At 37.8% G+C, this 21,883-nt stretch overlaps 1 protein-coding gene across 2 annotated transcripts in view; it reads right to left on the bottom strand.

Annotated features, from left to right (window-relative positions):
* BMPR1A (bone morphogenetic protein receptor type 1A) overlaps positions 1 to 21,883 on the bottom strand; it is an 84,558-nt gene that overhangs the window by 13,473 nt on the left and 49,202 nt on the right. For both annotated transcript variants that reach the window (XM_076338305.1, XM_076338306.1), the window contains exon 3: positions 9,421 to 9,628. In XM_076338305.1, coding sequence (XP_076194420.1) covers positions 9,421 to 9,487 — 67 coding nt within the window. In that variant the 5' untranslated portion in view covers positions 9,488 to 9,628. The remainder of the gene's footprint in view (positions 1 to 9,420; positions 9,629 to 21,883) is intronic.

Genomic DNA, 21,883 nt, shown 5'->3' with positions numbered 1-21,883 from the left:
CAGAAGAAAAATTCCATCTGTTTTCTTCTTAGCGAAGAACATCCAGAAAAAAAATCTAGGAACATTATCTGCCTCATTTGGAATATGCTTTGTGACCACTATATGGGATGAGAACATCTTCATCCATCTCCTCCAGCTTTATCACGCATAATTTTACCAACAGAAAATCTCTTTCTGTCCATCACCTAACAGTATTCTTGGCTCTAAGTCCTCAAGGTGTGAACCAAATAAAGCTAAAAGAGTTGTGAACACTGTCACCTGCACTGACACAGTTTACAGTAAGTCTCTGTGGGAGGCTCAGTGTGCAAGATAAGAGAACAGTTAGGACCAATAGAAGCTTTTACAAATTCAGTTATAATTTAAAAAGTGGAGGTACTGAGGTACCTCTCAAAAGGTACCTGTGATTTTAGTCACAATAAAAATTTTAATTTTTCTAAGAATAAAAAAATATTTTGACCAGGAAGCTCAGTCTCTTTTAACAGATTTTTGTGGCTTCCTGTCAAAGCCACCAAACACTAGCTGTAGAGTAACGAGAACACTACTCTCATGTTGTACCTTGCTTGGAAGATGTGCAGAAAAACTTAATTAAAACCCTGTGCAGATACCACCCTCTGTATCACTATATCATTCAGGCAAATGCGTGATTAAGTATTTGTGAAATTTGATCTTATTGTTCTGAAAAAAAGCAGACTTGCAGATCTCCTTATCTAATTAATACAGCACACCCAGTGCATTGTCCCGATTCAGCCACTTCCCTGAAAGTAAGGACACAGTGCCTTTTTCAGATACAATTAAGAGTGTATCCTAAGAAAGTACAGCACTGTTTACCTAAACCCTCAAATCACTTAGCCATGTTTTATTTGAAACATAGTTTTCAAACAGTACTTCAGTAACACCTGAGTGAAATATTCCGGATATGTACAGACTGTTAACAAGAAGGTCCAGTGCTAGAATAACACAGAGTTTACCTGTGCAATAGGTATTTCCAATTTAACCAAATGGAATTTTGCACGTATGAAATAGCAGCTCCTCCATCTGTCCTCTCTCTCTCTCTACAGTTTTCTTCCCAGCAAAAACTGAAAGCTCATTTTAATACTGTGCTACAGATGTTACACAACATTCCGTATTCACATTTAAGAGATCCTTACCTGCTCAGAGAACAGGTAATTCTACTTAATATTTAAAGGAAAAGCCACTGCATGTGTACAAATATTGTCTTTCCTTCTAATTTTGTTAAACTACTAAGGTATCTTTCCTAATTAATGTTATAAACCCCCCTTTATCTTCAGGGACATTCCACATGTTAAAAGTCTGAATACTTTATGATCTATGTCTCACAGTCACTCATTCATCTTCCTACCCTGAGCACTGAATGCAGCATTTTTTCAATTTGTTAGAAGAGAAATCAAGGAACCCTTAAAGCATGGCTTCTCCTGGCTCAGAACAGAAAGAACAAAATTTTTATGCAGGTCTGGGATCTTTTAAAGCAGTATTATTCTTTGTAAACTAACACTGAAGCATGACTACAGGTATACCAACCTTTTATACTAAAACTGAGATGAAATACATTTTTCTTCTTAATTTATTATGATGGATTGTATAACAAGATTTATGAAGAATACATACCAAATAAAATCCTTAATAGCTAACTGTATTTTCAAAGAACCAGCATCTTTGTCTTTTGTACAGTTTATATAGGCAAAGATTTTTATTCAAAGCAAAAACAGACTACAATTTCATTATCTTTGTAATGTGAAAGAGAAACAATACTCCATTGTAGCCTGTTTTCATCTTACAGGTAATATCTGAATTGCACAAAGACTGGTTGGGGGGAATCACTTCACTCTTGCATTTTTACTTTCTAAGACCATAAAGACAACTCTTATTAAACAGAGTAATTGAGTATTAATTGAGTATCCAGGGAAGGAAGAAAAAGGAAAATATCGAGGCTGTTTGGGATCACTTCAGAAGAAAGTTTTTAATAGCCCCCGTCTAGACATCATCCCTAACTGTATCCTTTACTGCAGTACTACAATTCATCCTCAGCATTTCAAGAAAGATTAGTGTCTATCTTAAAGATGCTAGGTATGGGGAAGGGAGTTGAATGTGGAAAATGACTTGGCTTCCATTCACCTGAGATGGTAAGAGGGCAGATCAAGATCCGAATGGGGTCACAGGATGTGTCATTGCTGTTTTTCCTGGTTAATAGATACTGAGTAAACGCACAAGAGTGAACGAAGGATATGCCTAAATGACATCTTGCTTCAGGAACCACCTGGCCTTCTTGCACCAGTGCTCTCGTTATCCCCCACCCTCAGAGCTCCACCTCTCAAACATTCACACTGCTTTATCTTCCTTCTGGGAGCAGGACAGAGAAAGGGAGGATCATGTTTTAGGGATCTTGTGACGCTACACTACTTGATGATGTAATTAATGGCTTCTTTTCCATGACACATGCAGTTGTCAGCTCTGTGGTGCAGCTAAGAAATACACATACACAAATCGTACATAACCTTCAAAGGTGTAAATGCTATACATTAATACACACAGCTTCAAAAGGAAAAAGACTGCACTGAAACACAGTACCCAGGGATTTCAGGCGCAGCAAAGCTCCTTTCGCCATTATTTCCTACCCTCTACCTGCAAACTGCACAGGGCTGGTGGGGCAAAATAATATATGTTAGCAGCAAATAAACTGTCACGCACTGGACCAGTTTCAGCCTGTTTGTCCAGCCTTGAGAATGATAGTTATCATACACCTTTAAACATACAAACCGCTCTATAATGTATATTTTAACACATTTCAAAAACTTACAATAGTCAATGAAATATCGGAGTGGTCGTGAGCTGGAACATTCTTTTCTCACGTAATCACAGTGTAAGACAATAAAGAGAAATAAGCCAATGGGACTTCCAAGTTCCCAGCTCATCATTTGCTCTGCCCCATCACAACATTGTCTCAGACATACTGCATTAATTTTAAATTTCTAGAAGTGTGGACAGCTGCTACAGATAAGAAGGCATTAAAATGGCTTTCTGTTTAAAATTAAAAATTGGACACAGGATGTCCACGACATCCTGCTAATGTATCATATGCAGCCCTTGATTGAAAATATAAATTATTCAAAGAACTTCTTCTTCCAATCATGGAAAATAAATTAGACTATAAAATGTATATTAAAGAACAGTATATTAAAAATCCCACTATGTTAGAAAAGTAAGACTACTTGAAGGCATGGCTTCAAATACTAATATTAATATGGATAATCTTTAAAAGGTACTGTGCGTGACAGTGAAGTGTTATTAACCACTAAAAACTGAGCTAACTTGGTTGCAACTCAATGCCAGGATACATATATAATTTCATTAAGTCTTCCGATCTAAGAAAAGATTTGTACAACCCATAAAAAAACAGCTCTATTTAAAAATGCAGACAGAGAGCAGTAAGTGAAAGACGACATACAAAAGCCAAATTATGTCCAGTTTCTTTCTTAACTGTATCCTCCCTACCTCCACAAATAAAGTTGCAATGCTAGAACTAGTAGCCTACAGCATTCAAGTTGTTCAATAGCTTTCTGAATTCATAATGGTAAAATTAATGTAGATGTTCCACACAACAACATTTTTATTCCAGAGTAAATTATCCTTGCAGAACTACAGTACTCTCAGCATTTCTTTGTAGCTATCCTGATCCAAGCCTGTAAAACCCAATAAATTCAATATTTTAATAAAAAGAATCTTTGTCAGAAGACCACCTTCACCTGCCTTCCTGCTGATGCTAAAGCTGTTCGCTGGGGCTAGCTGACGCTCAGGGCTTGCCCACACTGGGCTCTTTTCATAAAAGATAAAAGTTGTACCAAAGCTCTTTATGTTAGACAGGCCTTCCTTATGAAGAAGACGTACCTTGAAATTCTTACGTGGTTGTTTTAAAACTACTTTTACTTGCTTTAGGATGCAGATACTGCAAAATCATCCACTCCAACAAGGGCATTTCACCTTTCTGCCTATCACGAGCTTTCATAATGATTTAACATGTACTGCTATGTGAATTAAACCTTGGTACAACTGATACAGCTCAAGTAAAATATTAGTACTTTTTCTTAAAACACAAAATAATTTAAAAAAATCAGAAAAAACAGGTTTATGAGCGCAAAGAAAATATCTTAAACGCTTCTATGAGCTCTGTGTCTGGTATTTTAACCATAATTCTCCCCACAGTACTTTTTTATATATCAAGCCTGTGATCTCCGAAGACCAGGCATGTTAGAGGTAGCTCCATCTAGCAGAACTGGTTCCTAAAATCACAGCGTGTTCCCAGACTACTTGTTTAAAATCTCTCTCTACCACACTCCAGCTCCCCCAGGAGCTACACCAGTGCTCAACACAGTCAGTCCCTGCCCCCTGCCTTCCCAGCCTCTGCTCCCACCTCCCTTCCCCAGAAAAGTCACTTCTGAAGATGACCACTCTCAGTTCATATGTATTCAATACAAAAGCCACAGACAAGGAAGTTCTACGTGTATTTTACTTAAAAAAAAAAAAGTACACTGCATTCTAATTTAAATGGACCTTTAAAGAATAAAGTTACTTAAAACTAAATTTGAAGTTATAATAAAGAAATATATAACCTTTTAATAATCCATTAAAATAACTTTAATCAGACAAATATTTAACAATACATGTTTGCTGTCAATGTTTTAAAGACAGATGCAGCCATTGGGGAAATCACTGGTAAACAGAACTACACTGTCCTGAAGCAACAGATCAGACAACTTTAAGTTCCTTCTGTAGATTTTAGAGTATCTTATTTCAGATTAGTTTATATGTTTAAATTCAGCACCTGTCACCCAAAATTCAGAAAGTGCATAAAAGTAAAAAAAAAAAAAAAAAAGTAAAAACTTTTTCTACATCAAATCTTTGAATAAAAGTAAGTATGACAGTGAAATCAAATCCCAACAGATTTTTTCAGTTCACTAATGGACAATGCCAACTTTAATAAGTCTGTTTTAATATTGACTATTAACACTAATTATTTTAAAATTTAATTTTTAATAAACCTTTCTTCATACATATTGAATGCTATTAATACATTTTAGTCAACTAATTCACAAGGATTAAAACACTGGTCTTCTGTGGTGTCTCTGAAGAACACATAAAAGTGTGATGAACCACATATCTAAAGTTACATCATATAGTAAACTGACAGTAATGAAGTACAACATTTAGGAGAACGTGCTTAAGTCTACATTAAGTTAACTTCTCCATTACATATATTGATTAGTTATGCTCACCAATGCATTATAAAAACAAAGAAAGAGCTCTGCTCGGAAGTAAAACTGGTTACCTGAACTAAAAACCTGCACTAGTGGGAAGCCAAAACTGTATTTACCACAATCCTCAACTGCAGCTGAACCCGATATAAACTCTTGCCTTAGATGAGCAAAAGTAGGTGGATGAAGATGCAGAGCAAGTCACAGGTCTAAAGATACTGCAAAGGCCTTCCACAGCCAGAAAGGAAATACAAAAATGTTTTTCTTGAAAAAGTTGCTATTAAATCTAGCCATCTGCTACCCAGGTTTATTTTCGATCATTTCTCAACATAAATGAAAGAGTCCCATAAGCTATAAAGAAGACACAATCCAAAGGGTAACCACTGTGTCCCCCTGCTCTGTAGTACCGACCTGAGAAACAGCAGCTGTTCACCAATCATTTCATGGAATTACCTGTTTTCTGCTGTTGTAAGAATATTTTCACATTAATCAACACAGGCAGCCACTTGCTTTTTAAAGTTACCTATTAAGGAATCTGGTGTGTATATATACGTGCATGTACACAGACACACTTGCTATTGTCATTCTCTCAGGTCTTGGTGAACCCCAAGATTCCCACCATTTTGAAGAAGCCTCCAAAACAAGTGAGGGAGCAAACCATTAAGCTGGGTGCCAGTCACTGAAAGCACACACGCTGGGTGTTCCTGCTTTCTCTGCTTTTCCCTCCTCTTTCTGTAAATCACACAAATTTTCTTCAATTCCTCACGTGTCTTCTCCACCTGTGTTGGTTCCTTTATGATGCATTTTTGTAACATCCTACATATATTTTCCTTGTTGAAACTATTCTTTTCACTTTCAATTTCCACTTTTTAGACTTTTCACACTTTACATTTCCTCTTTCCTATAAAAATTTCAAATACTTGATGACTATCAACTTTATTTGTTCCTCCCCACCCCAAAACACAACTCCTCCATCAATCTAGGGACAAGCAGAGAGACTTGACTGTTTTTCTATTCACCACCCCTAGAAACCAAGCATATTTCATAAGTTTGAAGACAAGCCCTTAGGCAACTTGCATTAAAGAACCAACAATGTTTCAGCAAGCTCAACTTTCCCATGGCTTTCAGAACTCGCTCAGTATTGATTTGAAAGTCAGAAATATTCCTAAGACAAGGCAATTTGTTCTTTAGAAGCTGAAAAAAATTTTACAGGGTCTTTAAACTTAATTTAGCTATATTATTTATTAGAAGTTATTTATTGAAGATTATAAATGTGATCATTGAAGGAGTTAATGTAATTTAATTTTAGGCCACTGTAAGACCTGTATATTTGTATTATTATTTCTATTTGTATCTAGAGAGAGAAAAAAAAAATTGTTCCTTCAGTTGCTATTGCCTGTGAGTAAAATGCTGAATATTGACTAAAGCAAAGGAGTAACCATGATTTCAGTAAAAAGAACAAAGCATATCACTCCCAACCTGTTCAAGGGAAGAAGCTGGTATCTTCTGCAAGAAGCAGCAAAACTGCTTGAATAGTAGTAGAACAAGCTCCACTGCAAATTGCTATGTCTGACAGTATTTTAGAGTGGAAGAGACCTCTAGAAGTCACCTCGTACCACCACCTGGTCAAAGCAGGACCAACTTCTAAGACAGACCAGGTTGTTCAAAGTCATTCTGGTCAAGTTTTGACTATCTCTAAAAATGGATATTGCACAACCTCTCCAGGCAGCCTGTTCTAATGCTTAACCACATTCACAGTGAAAATGTCTTTCCTAATTTCTCACCAAAATTTCCTTTATTGTGATTTGTGCCCATTACCAATCTAATCACCTTAGAGCTACCTGTAAATATTTGTAAATCTGTACTATAAACTTTGACTATACCCAAACTGGGCTATTTCTGTCTAAACAGATTGAGCTATTTCTTGCCAATTAAAAATTGTACATCCACAATAGGAAGAGGGACCCGTCTTGAGAATTTCCCTCTCCCAACTTAACTAATGTAACAAAGATGGAGGAATCCTGGATTTATGTTTGTTTTGTTGCTTTCAACCTTGAAATCTTTGCTGCAATGGCAAAGCTTCAAACCAAGACCCATGCTCTTCCCCACTCCTGAAATATGTGCATGCACGCCTACACACACAAACACAGAGTGAATTAAGCCAAACATGAGCGCTTAAAGCACATACCTAGAAGTTAGGAGACAGTATTCTGAGCCCCCGCAGGCTAAAAAGATGAAAGAACTCAAATAACTTGGCAATTATACAGGAACACTTGTCCAGTTTTGGAAGAAAAGTGTTTACAATTCTGTAGGCTGTACTCAACAACACAGAAGCCTCCAGTGTGCTTGTGGTAGCCTCCCGGACTGAACACCACAGGAAACTCGAAAGGAAGAATGGCAGTTTTAAATATCTTTAACAAACTGCAATTCTGCACAGATCCAGAGAGAGGACTTCTGTTCCATAAAAGCTTAGCTGTGAATCTGTGTGTGGGATGGTACTTGAAAGAGCTTAAAGATGATCCTCCTTGCACTGAGGCACTATTCATTTAATTCGGGTCTTAGTGAGGTTGACAGCTCATCCCTGGCCAATTCGAGGTAAATATCTCCAGTGCCATATTTACTGCTTAATAAAGGTTTAGGTATGGTCTTGTGCTCTAAGTGCTTCCCCCTTCCCAGGTTAGAAGCTGCAGCAGTTCCCAAATACACCTTGGCTCTTGGTTACAAGAAGATAAATACCAGCACATGGGAAGAGGCAGGATCAAGTGGCTTGGAAGGGGCAGGGCCGTTACACATTTGATGCAAGTTTGCTTTTAAAATCAGTTGCCAAGCTATGTATCAAGCATAGTCCTGATAGAGACAGCTCTGCTAAATCCTTTAATCTAATATTGCAGGTACACACCAGAAACAGAACATAAAGATTGTCATTTGGGTACTTACCAGGCTTCCTCGTCTCCCCATTTTAATGGGTTCATTGAATTGTTATTCTTGAAAGTAAATAGCACAAAGAATATCTCAAAATAAAATTCAAGCACTAAGCAGTAATTGATATAAGTATGAAAAGAGAACATAAACCCTTTTATATTCAAGTATTAAAATGGCAGTACCAAATTAGTCTTGTCTATTTCTCTCAAAACATATGGAAAGCTCTGTGTACTCAACTCAAACATGAGAGAGGTGCACAGCTGGGAGAACAAGAAATCTTACACAGAGACCAGCTACGGATGTACATGCTTGATGGACATGCAGAGCACTAGCGTTCATGTTCCAAACATGAGAATGTGATACCACTAACAGCCCAGATACCATTCTGCTATTCTGACACTTCTCTGAACTACAAGCAATTACAGAACCTGTAAAATACAGATCTGCCAGGTACAGTTGCTAATAAGGAGTAAGGAAATAATAAAATGGATTTTCCCACAAACTAGTTATAATCATTATACTTAAGCTTCAATTCCTGATAGAGCATGAGATAGTCACATTGGTCGGTTCCCAATACTTTTCTTCTTAATTCAACCCAATTTGACAGAGGAGTTAAAGTCCTAACGATAATTGGATTTCCAGACTGTTTTGGTAACTGGTGGCTGGAAAGACAACACGTACAGACGAGTATTTTCACTAACTGAAAACCAGGCTATTGTGAACATCACATAGCCTCACCTCGGCCCATCGAGTAGGCATAACAAGTTTATTTACATTAGTTACGCCACACTATCTTTTGGCTGCTGGGAGCATCAGAAAGCATGGGGAACTGCACACTGCAATTTCTTCAGTGGGTCAAGTTTAAAGGGATTAAAGACACACACGTACAGGAAACTGAAATGCAGAAAGTCAAACCTTCAATTCTGCTGCTCATATAACTTTCTCCACAGCGTACTATGCATTTCTGGGATTATCTCTATTTAAGCATTTGCTAAAACAGACCTAATCTATAATCTATACTACAACAACACGACCACTATAATGTCCTTCTTTTTAGGGAATTGTCTATATGGCATGTCAGGCAGATAAGCCACCTGCCTGCAAAAGAACAACAAACCACAACAAAAAAAATACAAACCCCAAATCAAAAAACCCTACCCCAACCACTGGAATACACACATCTCAGTTACAGATGAAAAACACAAACTTATTTCAACTAGTACATATTTACCTTGAACATGGAGAATGATAAGCAGGTAGGCTCCAAGCAATCGCTCATAAACTCTCAGTCGAGTCATTGTTCACTTTTAATCCTTTCTGTGCAAGGCAACTGGCCCTTCTGCTTGACAAATGTTAAGCTTAGTCTGTTTGGTGAAGCCTAATACAAGGTTTGGTGCTTGACTGCAAAGATGATTTTGTAACTTTTCCAACTTTGTTTCCTGAAAGATACAGTAAAACAAAGAGTTAAGAAAATCCTTGCATTTCTGAAACAAGAAAAAACCCTCAAGATTTCTCAACACACTGATCATAACCATGTGGCTGCAAAAAAAGAATTAAAAATGCATATGTTTATTAAGATTAATAACTGAAAATATTAGCCATATTTACTATCCAACTGAACAGCAGAGTTCTTCTGAAATATACATTTTTGGTAACAACCCACAGGAATGTTTTTACATTCCTATCAAAAATATTAGGTATATTAACTCACTAGTCACAGCCATATATTTTAGACTCACATACAGCTATCATAGGTAATATTCAACAGATTAACATGTAAATCTGTTTGAAAACTATTTTCTTTACAGAAATTGAAATTTATACTTATTATTTTTCTTAAAAGTGAAACTCAATGGTGACTTCCCATGATACTGTGGGAGAAAAGCAACACCATGTTGAGCCACCAGTTGAAAAATGCTTGCAGAGAAGCTTTATTGCAATAAAAACCCAGCCTCTCTGCTGGATGAAAGCTAAATTTGTATTAAAATAGTTAGTTTAGTTACCTAATTTACTTACAATGTTACTTTTGTCTTCTAGAATAGTACTACATCTTTAAAAAAAAAAAGCACAATCTCATTTAACATTTGAATGAAGAAATTAATTTCTCACTTAGCACCAACTCTATTCCAGTTCTCCTTCCTGTAGACTACTACATTATACATTGTTTTCTGGAGAAAAGAAAGTTAGCTTGGTTCACAACACCAATGAACATTTATTATTAATCTCTGTTAACTCCAATTCAAAATCCTGATACCCTTCTGGATTTCCAAGTTTTGTGCAAAATAATCCCTCCTGAAAAGTTATGCTACCGTATGCACACTCCATTTGTTCCAAAAATAAAATACAATTCTACTCATCCAGTGGATGAACACATAGCCAAGACAGCCAAATTGAGTAAGGAGTTACTTTTTCAGACTGTAGTTGTGGTCACGTTCTGCTTAACGAACTTTCTACAGCGATTCACAAGGGAAGCATAATTGGGCCTCAAAGGACTAAAAAGCAGCTCGAACACCTAAACAGTTAATCGCATCAAAAGTGACATTGCACAAAGACGAACAGAGGACTGATTTTGCCTTTCCTCGGCCTCTTCTTTCGGTGGGCCTGACCCCCCTGACCCCTGTCAGCCTGGCGCTGCTAATGAATGCCCAAACTGGCGTTCGCTCAGGGATGGGCTGCAATTACTGTTGGTGGCCGCTTCCACCATCAATAACCCAATCTCCCTGTCAGCGAGACCCAAGAACTTTTCATTTTAATTAGTGCTTCGAAGGCATTTAACATGGAGGCAAATTAGCGGCCGAGCCGGGAGGTGTCCGTCACTTTCCATTTCGGCGGGGCCAGGGCAGGCCGCCCCCGACCCCTGACCTACTTTTCACACGCCTCTGACTTCTCCCTAATGGAGCGACAAAGCGCCTCCGCGCCAGAGGAAGCCAGGGGTGAGCTCCGGGCTGGGCGCCGCTCCCCGAACGCCGCAGCGGCCCCGGCGTTTGCCATGATTACTGCCAGGTTACGGCGGGATGGACTCGGAACGACACGCTCTGCCGACATCCTAAGCGCTAGTAACTTCAAAATGAACTTCCTGGCGAGGCAGAGGTAAAGGCAATATGGTAACAAAAATGTTCACTCTCTTTAGCGTTTCCTCATCACAAGAAACAGGACCAATTCTGACAGCTGACAGAGAACGTCCTTCTACCTATAAAAACATCGGACCAGCAACATAAGTCTGTAAGTATTATTGCTTTATTCTGTGTTTCAACTGCAATGAACTTCAATCCTCAATAAAACACGCGGAAGATGAAAACGGCCAACAGCTTGTATGCAGTAAAAGAACAAAGGCTTTATTTACAGTATTATTTTTGCAGTCCATCAAGGAAAACAACTCACTAATATTGTTTAGATAACAATAAACCCACTATACTGTTTAAAGTATATTTAAAAATAATTATGTCTGTCTTCTCCCTGCAAGTTTCAGTAAGGACTACATATTCTCACTCTTCCACATTTCAAGAGTAGGAGTGTTTTAAACTTTCAGAAAATTGGTGATCTCGCTCCCTGGTTCAGTAAGGTAAGAGAGCACACTGGCACAGCAACTTAATGTGCAAGGTGTATTTACCACCGTACCACACAGTACATTATCAAAAAATCAAAAAAATTGGGGAAAAAAAAAGAACATTTTAATGCAACTCACTTCCAATTTCATGGTGGTTTTTGTTCAGTGGGACAATCTCAGGTAGTTTTCAAAAATGTTGTCCAAGCCTATTCAAGAATATAACGCTCTCCACCTAGAACCAGTATTTTGCATCTGAATCTTCCTTTCATTAATATTTCACTTTTCACAGATATATATGTATTAAAATGTAAACATGTATAAAAATGTATATAAAATCACGTACTAAAATGACACTCAGAACAAGTTCTGTTATAATTCCCCATTTTAAAATAATTCTAATTTGATAATGCTTACCAGCATTTAAAAGAATACCTCAAAAATGGAAAGTAAAACCCAGCAAGGCTGCAATTCCCTTCTCTGCCCCTGAAATGCACATATGATGCCTTAATACCATTACTTGAGTTATCTTTCTGTTGCTGCTACTGTCAGCGTCAAGTTCACCCTTACCCAGGAAAGCCCCGCAGCTGGCTGCAAGGCTCGGGCAGACAAGCACCGATGAGCCTTGCTGCACCCCCAGCACTAATGGTAACATTTCACCGCTGGGCAGGTGAACTTAAGCCACTGATAAAAACCTAGCGATTTACAAGAAAATGTCCCAATATGGACTATGTGAACTGCAGTGTGGACACGTGTCCTGTTCTACTGCCCACACTACAGAAGCAACAAATTTGTGTCAAAAACATGATGTGGATGGGGTGAGGCAGTTTTTTCAGGCACCACAGTAAAATTCAGCAGAGCTTTCCTGCCAGAGCTATCAGAAGAGATTTCAGGCATTTTTTACGCATCCTTTGAACTGTTCTTCCTTTTTCTCATGTAAGTTTCTGAGCTAAACAAAGATAATTAGTTCTCTAATAGCCTACATTGCTCTGTCACAGAAAGGGAAACTGTCTGAAAACATTTCGTTCTTAAAATCACCTGGCACTCCAATACAGCGATGTAGTTTAACAGCCTAAAAAAAAAAGAGTTTCAGAAAACAGACTAGTTGTTCTAGTGCTTCTAACAAATGCCACAGCCCAAAATGACGTAGTTATGACCTTTGTATGAGAATACCTTTCACTAAAAACAAAAAACCCCACAACAACAAAAAATACATTTCACAAAACAGAAGAGGCCACAGTGACACCTTTTCTGAGCCACTTCTGGATTCCCATTAAAGAAGACGACTGGCAGCCCCGCTAAGGCAGACTATCTAAAGTGAGCAGCAGCTGGAATTTCTCCAAAACCTGCCTGATATTAACAGTGTAGAATGACACAACTAAATGACTACTTCAAATGTGTTAAAGCACCAATTAGCACCTGGAATGCTACTCTGCCAACAGAGTAATGCTGAAGAAATTCAAACCCATAAGCCAATCAGTTGATTTCAAAGTACTCAATCTCTCTTCTTTTTCTGCTATAGCCATGAAGAAACATGCAGCTATAATCCGTTAAAAAGTAATTTATTCATCAATCTTAACACCCAGTTTGTCTACAGTGTAATTTATTATCCTTCCTAAAAATAGTTTATTGAGGAAAATGCTTTTGTTATTAAAACTGTGGGGGGCGGCGTTCTGAACTCAGCTGTGAATTCATGACACTATCACTGCAGTCTAGCCCTACACTCCATATGACTCCAAATATATTAAGCTAAAGTGTGCAAGATTTGTCGTATGGTCCAAAATGATTCTGAAAGCAGGGAGTTCAGGGGTAACTGTTCTTTAGATGTGGCTCTGTAATATTTTTAACAGCATGATCCCCAAACCAAATGAGCTGCACTGTCCCAAATTTCAATAAAGAATGATAGTGCTGAACGTAACAAAGACAGTATTTGTAAAAGGGGAACACGTGAAAAAAGAAACGTCAATCTCAGACTTCACAAGAATTAGAACATTAAATCCATTTCAACAGACAAGATGTTTCAAAACATATGCAGCAGTACATACAATACCAAGTAAATGTATTTGCCAAAGCAAAACTGAAAAATATTAAATGTTTCTCCTATGTGTAATGGGGGCAAGAAGTGACTTAGGTGACTGTAAGCACATTACCTCAATCACATGGACAGTTTTGAACACAACTTCAAGGTGGAGCAGAATACTAGAGATGAATTGGACTGTCAGTCTAAGTCAGTATGCAACAACAAATTTTCTATTAGAGCTTAAAAAACCTGATATAGTGCCACAAAGAAAATTATTAATTTGGATGAAGAAAAGAGGGATTGTAAGAACAGTAAAGAATTCACTACAGGGCAGACAACAAGTAGTTTCAAGAAGAGAGATTGCTAGTGTAGTTCAAATGACATTCAAGGACGTTGATTCTTGAATCAGCTTGATTCAGGAATACTTACCCTTTTCATTAATGAACTAAGCACAAAAAGGAAAACTTTGATAAACCTTGCTGACAAACATGAATTGTCAATTCAGCTGAGTGTTGTTTTTAATGCAGGAAGATTTGGATCACATGAAGAACTGAAGTAACAGAAATGGCATGAAATACAACAGCGTGAAATTGGGAAAGTTATGCATATTGGGAACTCTGAAGAACTGCTTCACACAGACTAGGAGTTCATGCATAGGAGACAGCTACTTACGTCCAAGGACTCAAGTACACTAACCGATTACAGAACCCCAGACACATCCATGTGATGTTGCTGGGAAAAAGAGACAAACACAACTCTAGGATTTCCTAGGGAAATTTCCCAGGGGAAACAGTAAAACATGAACAGCACAGAGACAATACAATTGACAAATTCAACATATGCCTAGAAGAACTGATAACACTATCTGGAGAACAGGAAAGCCCTATGAATGGAGACGAAAAGAAAAGAAAAAGATTAATACAGTGAAAGTTGGCAGGGAAATGATTCCTCTTTGAAAACGTAACATAGGAATAAACACAAGGAAAGAAAGACAGCTATTCAACCTGAAGAAAATTACTGGTTCAACAACTAGGTATGGATTAGCCATTAAAATTTATTTAGATCAGAAATTAGAAGACAATTCCTAACCACTGGTTAGAAGGTTCTAGGGCAGATTTTCAAACTAAATAGAGTCCAAAAACTTAATTAGTCTTTGGTTTACAAAGGCCACCACCTCATGTAGCTGCAGGTGACAGGACAGGAGCGGACTCTGATCCAGGACAGCCCTTAGAACTCCATTTTGTTATTCCTAATACAAAAAGAACTATAGTTAACTTTAGCTTATTCAAAGTCAAATAGTCAAATTTAACCAATTCCATAACAAGAAGAAAGTTTAAATAAAAGTTTCAGATTCTGTACTATGTAATTCTGTCAAATACTTGTACAGGCCTACTTTTTAAAATGTGTTTCTTTTATTTTATTGCAAGGCATGCCTATACAAATTGTAGAAAAGTGTCATACTGAAACAGCCGAACTAGTTATGCTTAAGTGCTGTCAAATATGTTAAGTTAAAAACGCAGGTAAATTCACCGCCAAAATCTATGAAGAAATCACACAGTTGATGGAGAAGACTGCTGGGTATTGCAAGCTAGTTGGCTGCATGGCCATCAACAAAAACTACTTCAAATAAGGCCCTATTTGTTTCGGCACTAATCTGTGCAAGCTCACAAAAATTATTCCATTATTTTGTATTAATTAGATTGTATTAGAATTATTGAAAACTATTAGCGACTGCATAAATTTAAAAGCCAAAAGATTGTGTAAATTATTTCAATGTTCTTTCTCCCTCTACAAACTGCTACAAAATCCAAACTGTTAAACGAAGCGTGCTTGTGTGTGTATTACACTCATATATGAAAAGACTGAAATGGAAGAAATATATCTGAGTTCTATTTGTAGAACACTTATAACCATGTGTTTATAACACATGTACTGCAATGGTGGGTTTGTCCATTCAAAAAACACGAGCCCCTAACAACTGCTTTCTGCAGCAAGAGAGTTCACACTCTTAGAAAAGTACTTCTTATCTTTGAGCAGCTGGAAGAAGAGTCACCAAAATCCACCTTGAATACTCTTAACAGAAATCTCATGAAAGGAAGATTTCACACTGCTTGCAAATATCAAATGTGTGTACGTTACGGCAGAATTTAGAAGCCAAACTACTAAATTATGATATATTTGTGTGTTTCATAAACAAAGTTGTTAACCATGAAGAAATTAAAGACTAGCTGTTTTTGACCATGCCCAGCACAATTAGGTAATTGGGGACGCCACTCATTGGACTCCTGAATGCCCATGTTACTGTTACTCTGGAATTCCAATTAACTAACTGCTACAAAGTTTCTGCCATTAAATTAACTGTAATGAAATTCAGTAGAATTGTTTTCCCAGTGCCATCAGGCAATTCGGACATATCCTCGTGCGTTACAAACATGACACATTCTCTTATTTGAGCATATTCAAATAGGATTTCGCTACACAATTTTTATTCATCTTGACCCATTTCCCCTTTTCCAACTCCATCACTTTGGTGATCAGCTGACTGAGAGCTTCTGCCCTTAAGACAACTGGCAAACGGACACCCATGCTCCTTCTACCATAAATGACATCAATTTCTGCTATTCTACCCAGAAGCTATAATTTTTAAATGTTTTTATTATCTATTTATCATTTTTGCTAATTCCTTACTGTTGTACCAGTCAATGTGAATGAGGAGAAAAGTCTCCACATGTAATACGTTCCATTTCTAAATCTAACAAATCCAAACTGGGAATGTAACTTAGACCTTTTAAATTTCGCTCGCAAAAAAATTACTTAAAGAATGCCTTTCATTTGCTAAGCATAAGCAGTATGAGAAAAAGTCATTACAATTGTTACAAATTTCACGTGTCACTATTGAAAATATTATGGTCATACTTATACCGCCTACAAGACCTATCACATATTTTGGCTCTGAATTACAATTATTTTATACAAACAATATACCTAGGCTGAGGAAGGGAAAAAGCTGGGCCTCAATCCTGAATATATATTTGCTCACTTTTTTTTAAAGTGAACAATGGGCCCTAAAATCAGGGCCAGCACCTTTAAAAGTATAAACGCTTTCATAGGAAGGGTTTCTAAGCTGCAACATCCGTTTCAGCACTATAAAGACGACTAATGAATGTTTTCACAACCTTATAGTAATTTTTTCATAATTTAAGGACAATTGTTCATTAATCTATGTCAAAAAAATCCCCAGACCAAAAAACTGACAAGGTAGGCTTTTATTATACTTAGATCCCATGGTCTTAGCTTGTTTCTGTTACATCTATAACCTTTGCCCAATCTAGAAAAAGAAATTCACAACTACTTTTTGTCTCCAAAGTGAAGGTGATTAAGCAAATTCTGGGACTCATGAAGAGTTCTCCAGAAACTGGGTTTTTGTTTGGTGGTTAAAGAGCATATTTTCCATTTCATGGTGCCTAAGTAAAACAGCCTGTCTTTTTTTGGTTACTGAATTTCATCAATAACAAAGCACGCTATACAAAACCAAGCTTTTTCCCCGATGTCACCTACATCGGTTTCTCCTACAAGAGAAGGAGCAAGGAATAGAAAACCAAAAGCCCCCAATGCCATCCTCAGGCCAGCCTGCAGCTCCTTCCAGCACGCTTTCCGATCTGAACATTTTGCCCACGTGAGGGTAGTGTAAGCTAATTTCTGAGTAGGGGCACGCTGCTAAAATCTACATCTCTCAGGCAGAACAGTGTTTAGAAAAAGTGGTTACTATTAAAAGACACATCACTTGAATTTCAATTTTGGTACAAAGAAGAAAATAGCAGCAACAAAGCTGAGACAATTCAATGGGGTTGTCTGGGGTTTGTTGTTTTTTTTTTTTTAACATGAAAAATAGACTGCAACTACTCCTCTCCCCCTTCCCCTCACTTCCACCCTTAATTCTTGTTTTCTAGGTACTAAGGTTTTTCCAAGTCTCATGGCTAGCTGCCAGCTCCACAAAGTAAGCTGGAGTAGAGCTCTCCCCTCTGCTCGGGCCCCTCCCCTGAGCAGCCCTAGGCGCCCTGCCTGACATGCTTTTCGAGGCGTGCTAGACTGCAGAGCAGACTTTCTGGCTCCACTTCCATTGTTTGCACGGCTGCTTTGCTCCTTATCCAGAGCGTGGATTAGCATAAGAATACTGTCTTCCCCCCCTGCAAGCCAGCTCCCCTCTAGAAGACCTCTACCCCTTAAGAATAAACACGGGGTTGGGTTTCTTTTTCTCAGATTTTCTCTTTAAATCCTCTTTTCCTATTCAAGACTTGTAAATCCTCTTTTTCTATTCAAGACTTGTAAAAAACCAATGAAATAAATAAAATGCTAAACCAGCAAGGCTGACAAGGCTCAGAAATACCTGATTGCATAGATTAGTAATTACCAAGGTCAAAAGAGTCAGCTTGATAATGCTATTCACCGGAGCCTTCACTCCTCACACTCACGTTGCAGGTATGATTTTAGTTATTAAAGGATATACTTTCCAAACACAGCAGAGAATAAGTAAGTTCTAGGAAAGAGTAACAGAAAGGAGACCTTAACCCCCTCCCCCCCTTTTTTTTTTATTTACCCCTGGAAGACAGAGTTTCGAATTATTGAGAACAGACAGAAGGCATTACCTATCAACACAACCTCCAGCCCAAAATACAAACCAACCCTCTCCAAACTGCTAGTAGTGACGCCTTAAACACGGGAATCGCTGCTGCCTACTTATATAACTGCAAATCCTTTCCCTCTGGTATCTGACCAAGACACTACAGTGCCCCTTGTAAAGCAAGTGACATGTGATCTGGTATTAAAAAAGGCCAACAGAAGAGCATTTCACAAGAAGCAAACTGCTTGCCCTCAAAACGCTTAAAACTGTCAACATAGACATTTATTTTTGTTCTGCTACCCATAAGATAACTGCTGTCCAAATTAATTCATACATCATTTTGTGAACAAGATAAACACACACTTGCAAATGTTAATTCATAAATAAGCCACATAATTTTTAAATTATCAAATTCAGCACTCCTCATTGCAATGGGCAAGAAAAAAGCTTTCTTTAACAGTATTTGCTCAACACATACAAACAGCAGAGACAAGACGGGCAAGTTCAACATCATCGCGATTTGCTAATACAAAATGCTGCTTGGCAATGTAAGCCTTAATCCTCATTTTCCTCACCTACTTGCCATGCCCATAGCAGCACCGTACTCTGCTGATAGGAGAAACTCTCAGTCTAGCTGTTCTCACAAATCACTGTAAATAACACACAGATGTTCTCAAAGGAGCGGTCTCCATCAGTCTTCCAAAGAGGCCTTTTAATAGCTGGATAGGCCAAATAAACAAAGTAGTAGATGCTGCTCCTTTACACTCCTCTAAAATACAGACATGGCAGGGGGAAATTATTCTTTAAAGCGTTCTTACTACAGAAACAAAATTTCAGGTATGTACTCTGCAAATTACATTTAACAGTTAAATTTGTTCTTCGTGTTAGTTATATTACCCTTCTAACTTTAAATTGCTGAAACGTGCCCTTTCAACCTCTCTTATAATTCTTTTGAATTGTATGAATAGTCAGCTAACAGCTCTTCTGTCATCCCTGAGCCTCGACACTCACCCTAGAAACTCACATTGGGATATTTTTTACGAGGTTACAAGCTCCAGACACAAAACACGAAGAGGTTACCACCTCCACAGCAAGGGCAAGAGAAGGGAGCAAGTATTGTTGGTGGCAAGCCTAGCATAGCCTAAAGCGGAATCAATGGCAGTTTAAATATGCCGGGCTCTGAACAGCTGTGGCTGATGAGCTGGTGGTGGCTTGATACTGCCACCGAGGCACTGACCTCCAGCAAAAGAGCAAGGTGGACAGCTGGGGGTAGTAACCTCACAAGCCGTCTCACTAGTAACTCCCAGAGCTTGCAAGGAGAACCCTGATACATACAAGTAGGTTAACAAAGCTTCAATAGGCCCAAGGAGAAAGGGGGGGGGGGGAGGAAAGGAAAAAAGAATAAAACCCGAAATCCATCGGTGTGCAAATATCTTGTAACTACACCACTCATTATCTTACACAGAACCTGCAAAATATTCGGTTATTCTCAGTATCATAGAGTGATAAACACTTACGTATAAAGCATGACATGCTCACACACAGAGTTATTTCACAAATACTAGATTTTAAATTAGACAGCTATATTAAGAAAGTGCTTCCACAGTACAAATAATCTAAAATGAGTTCTACACTGCATTCAGTTTCTACTTTCATCTGCGATACTTAATTTTTAATTGTGAAGTGTGTAAGAAAGTATTATTGCTCTGGGAAAAGTTGCCAGGACTCTAGATGTATGTGTCTGAGCTTATCTCACCCTGTTAGCATTCTGCAAGTTTTGCTGAGATGAAAATACGTTTTAATGCAAACTGAAGTTAAACTCTAAGTGCATTGCAGATCCGCTTGGTTAAATAACTACAGAAACAACATGGCACGCACATGCACACAAACTACTCCTCTTAAGTTTAAACAATGTACTTTCATCAAATATAGCTTCAAAGACATTTCTAAATCCAAACACAGTAATCTTTCAATAAGTAGACAGAGTTCAAAGGTAATGTTTATACTTCAACAGTTATAGTCCCCTATTTCCCTGCACTGAAGTGCTAAAGCAATACTGTTAATTTTTTTTCACACAAAATTCAAAAACTAACATACACCCAAGAAGCATGACTGGAAAGCTCAATGAGATTAAAATATTTAAATTTAGAGTTCAGTGGTTTTATTAGTAGTATCTCTCCCATTAGTATTCAAGCAATTACACTACTTCTTAGTGCAAAAAGGTTATTTTAAATACACTAAGAAAGAAAGCTGCAAAAACTGTTGCACAGTAGAGTTAGAGAGTAGCAAATCACCAACATGTAAGGTAGCAGTTTGTTTGGTTTTGTTTGTTTTGGATTAAATGAAACTTCGCATTCAGCTAATAAAATCCTTATTTTTTTTCATTCAAATCTTTGCTTTTCTCTCCATATTGTAAGAAAGCAACTGGACCAAGACCTAAGGAAACTAAGAGGGTACAGAGATTATACTATATATTCCTTCTCCTATCAATTTCACTTGCTTTCCTACTTTTTCTCTTTGACCCTTGTGATACGTGACTTAAACTGCTCATACTCAGTACTACAGGAATGATTTGGACACTATTTATTGCAAACATTTCCCCCATCATCCTTAAATTTGAATGTATCTCCTATGATGTCTCAACAGTTCCTTAAGCTAAAAATCTTAAAAGTAAATCTGTCTGCCTCGTAAGTCACCTCTTCATTAACTTTGGCAATTCAGTTATTCACCAATCATTCAAGATCACATTCTTACAACCATCTCATTCTGCCTTTTCTTACATTACTTCTGTCAAGGCCGTTACTGCATCTAAAAGTCATTTATTCCTTCTACATCTCCACTATCAAAACCTTCTTTCTTTCATGATTCTTCAGCCTACGCTGATCACCTCCAAGAGGACAGAATTAAGGCTGATTCAAATTAAATCTGTGAAGGAAAAACTGAGGGTTACAGGAAAACCACAGATTCTGTAACGGGAAGAAATTTTTGTTACGCGTTGAAGAGAATAAAGAGTTATTTTTGGCAGAAAGAAAGGGGACAAAAAAGTAATCGTTACTGAACCTTCTCTACCAAACGCTATACAGTATCTTGTAATGACCAATCCTCTGTCACATCCTGCGTATTTTTTCCATTCCTCTTTTTTCTTTGCGATTTTTCACACATTTGAGTTAAGAACTGTACTGAAACAAAACCAGCAGATGAAATACTGTAGTATAAATACAGCTCTACTCAAGAGGCAGGTTGGTCCACTGTTCCTATGCCCTGACCTTAAGAGCAGTCAGGAGGAAGTGTTTAGGGCAAGAGTGTAAAACCCAGAGAACGATTAGGATGCTCTTTCTCCGGATATCCCACTACATTCATTTCCTCTGCTGCAGAATTTATTCGTATCACCAATACCTACAGAGGGATCTACTCACCATGAATGTACCCCCCTTCAAATCCATTTAAAATGTTGGTCTCTACAGTAGTTTGCAGCAACTGAGTATCATGTGTAGCTCTGCCCTGTGTTA

The sequence above is a fragment of the Aptenodytes patagonicus genome, chromosome 5 (assembly GCF_965638725.1).
Source record: "Aptenodytes patagonicus chromosome 5, bAptPat1.pri.cur, whole genome shotgun sequence".
In the NCBI taxonomy this organism is placed as follows: domain Eukaryota; kingdom Metazoa; phylum Chordata; class Aves; order Sphenisciformes; family Spheniscidae; genus Aptenodytes; species Aptenodytes patagonicus.
The sequence above is the reverse complement of the archived record's forward strand: the minus strand, read 5'-3'. Positions and strand labels throughout refer to the sequence as shown.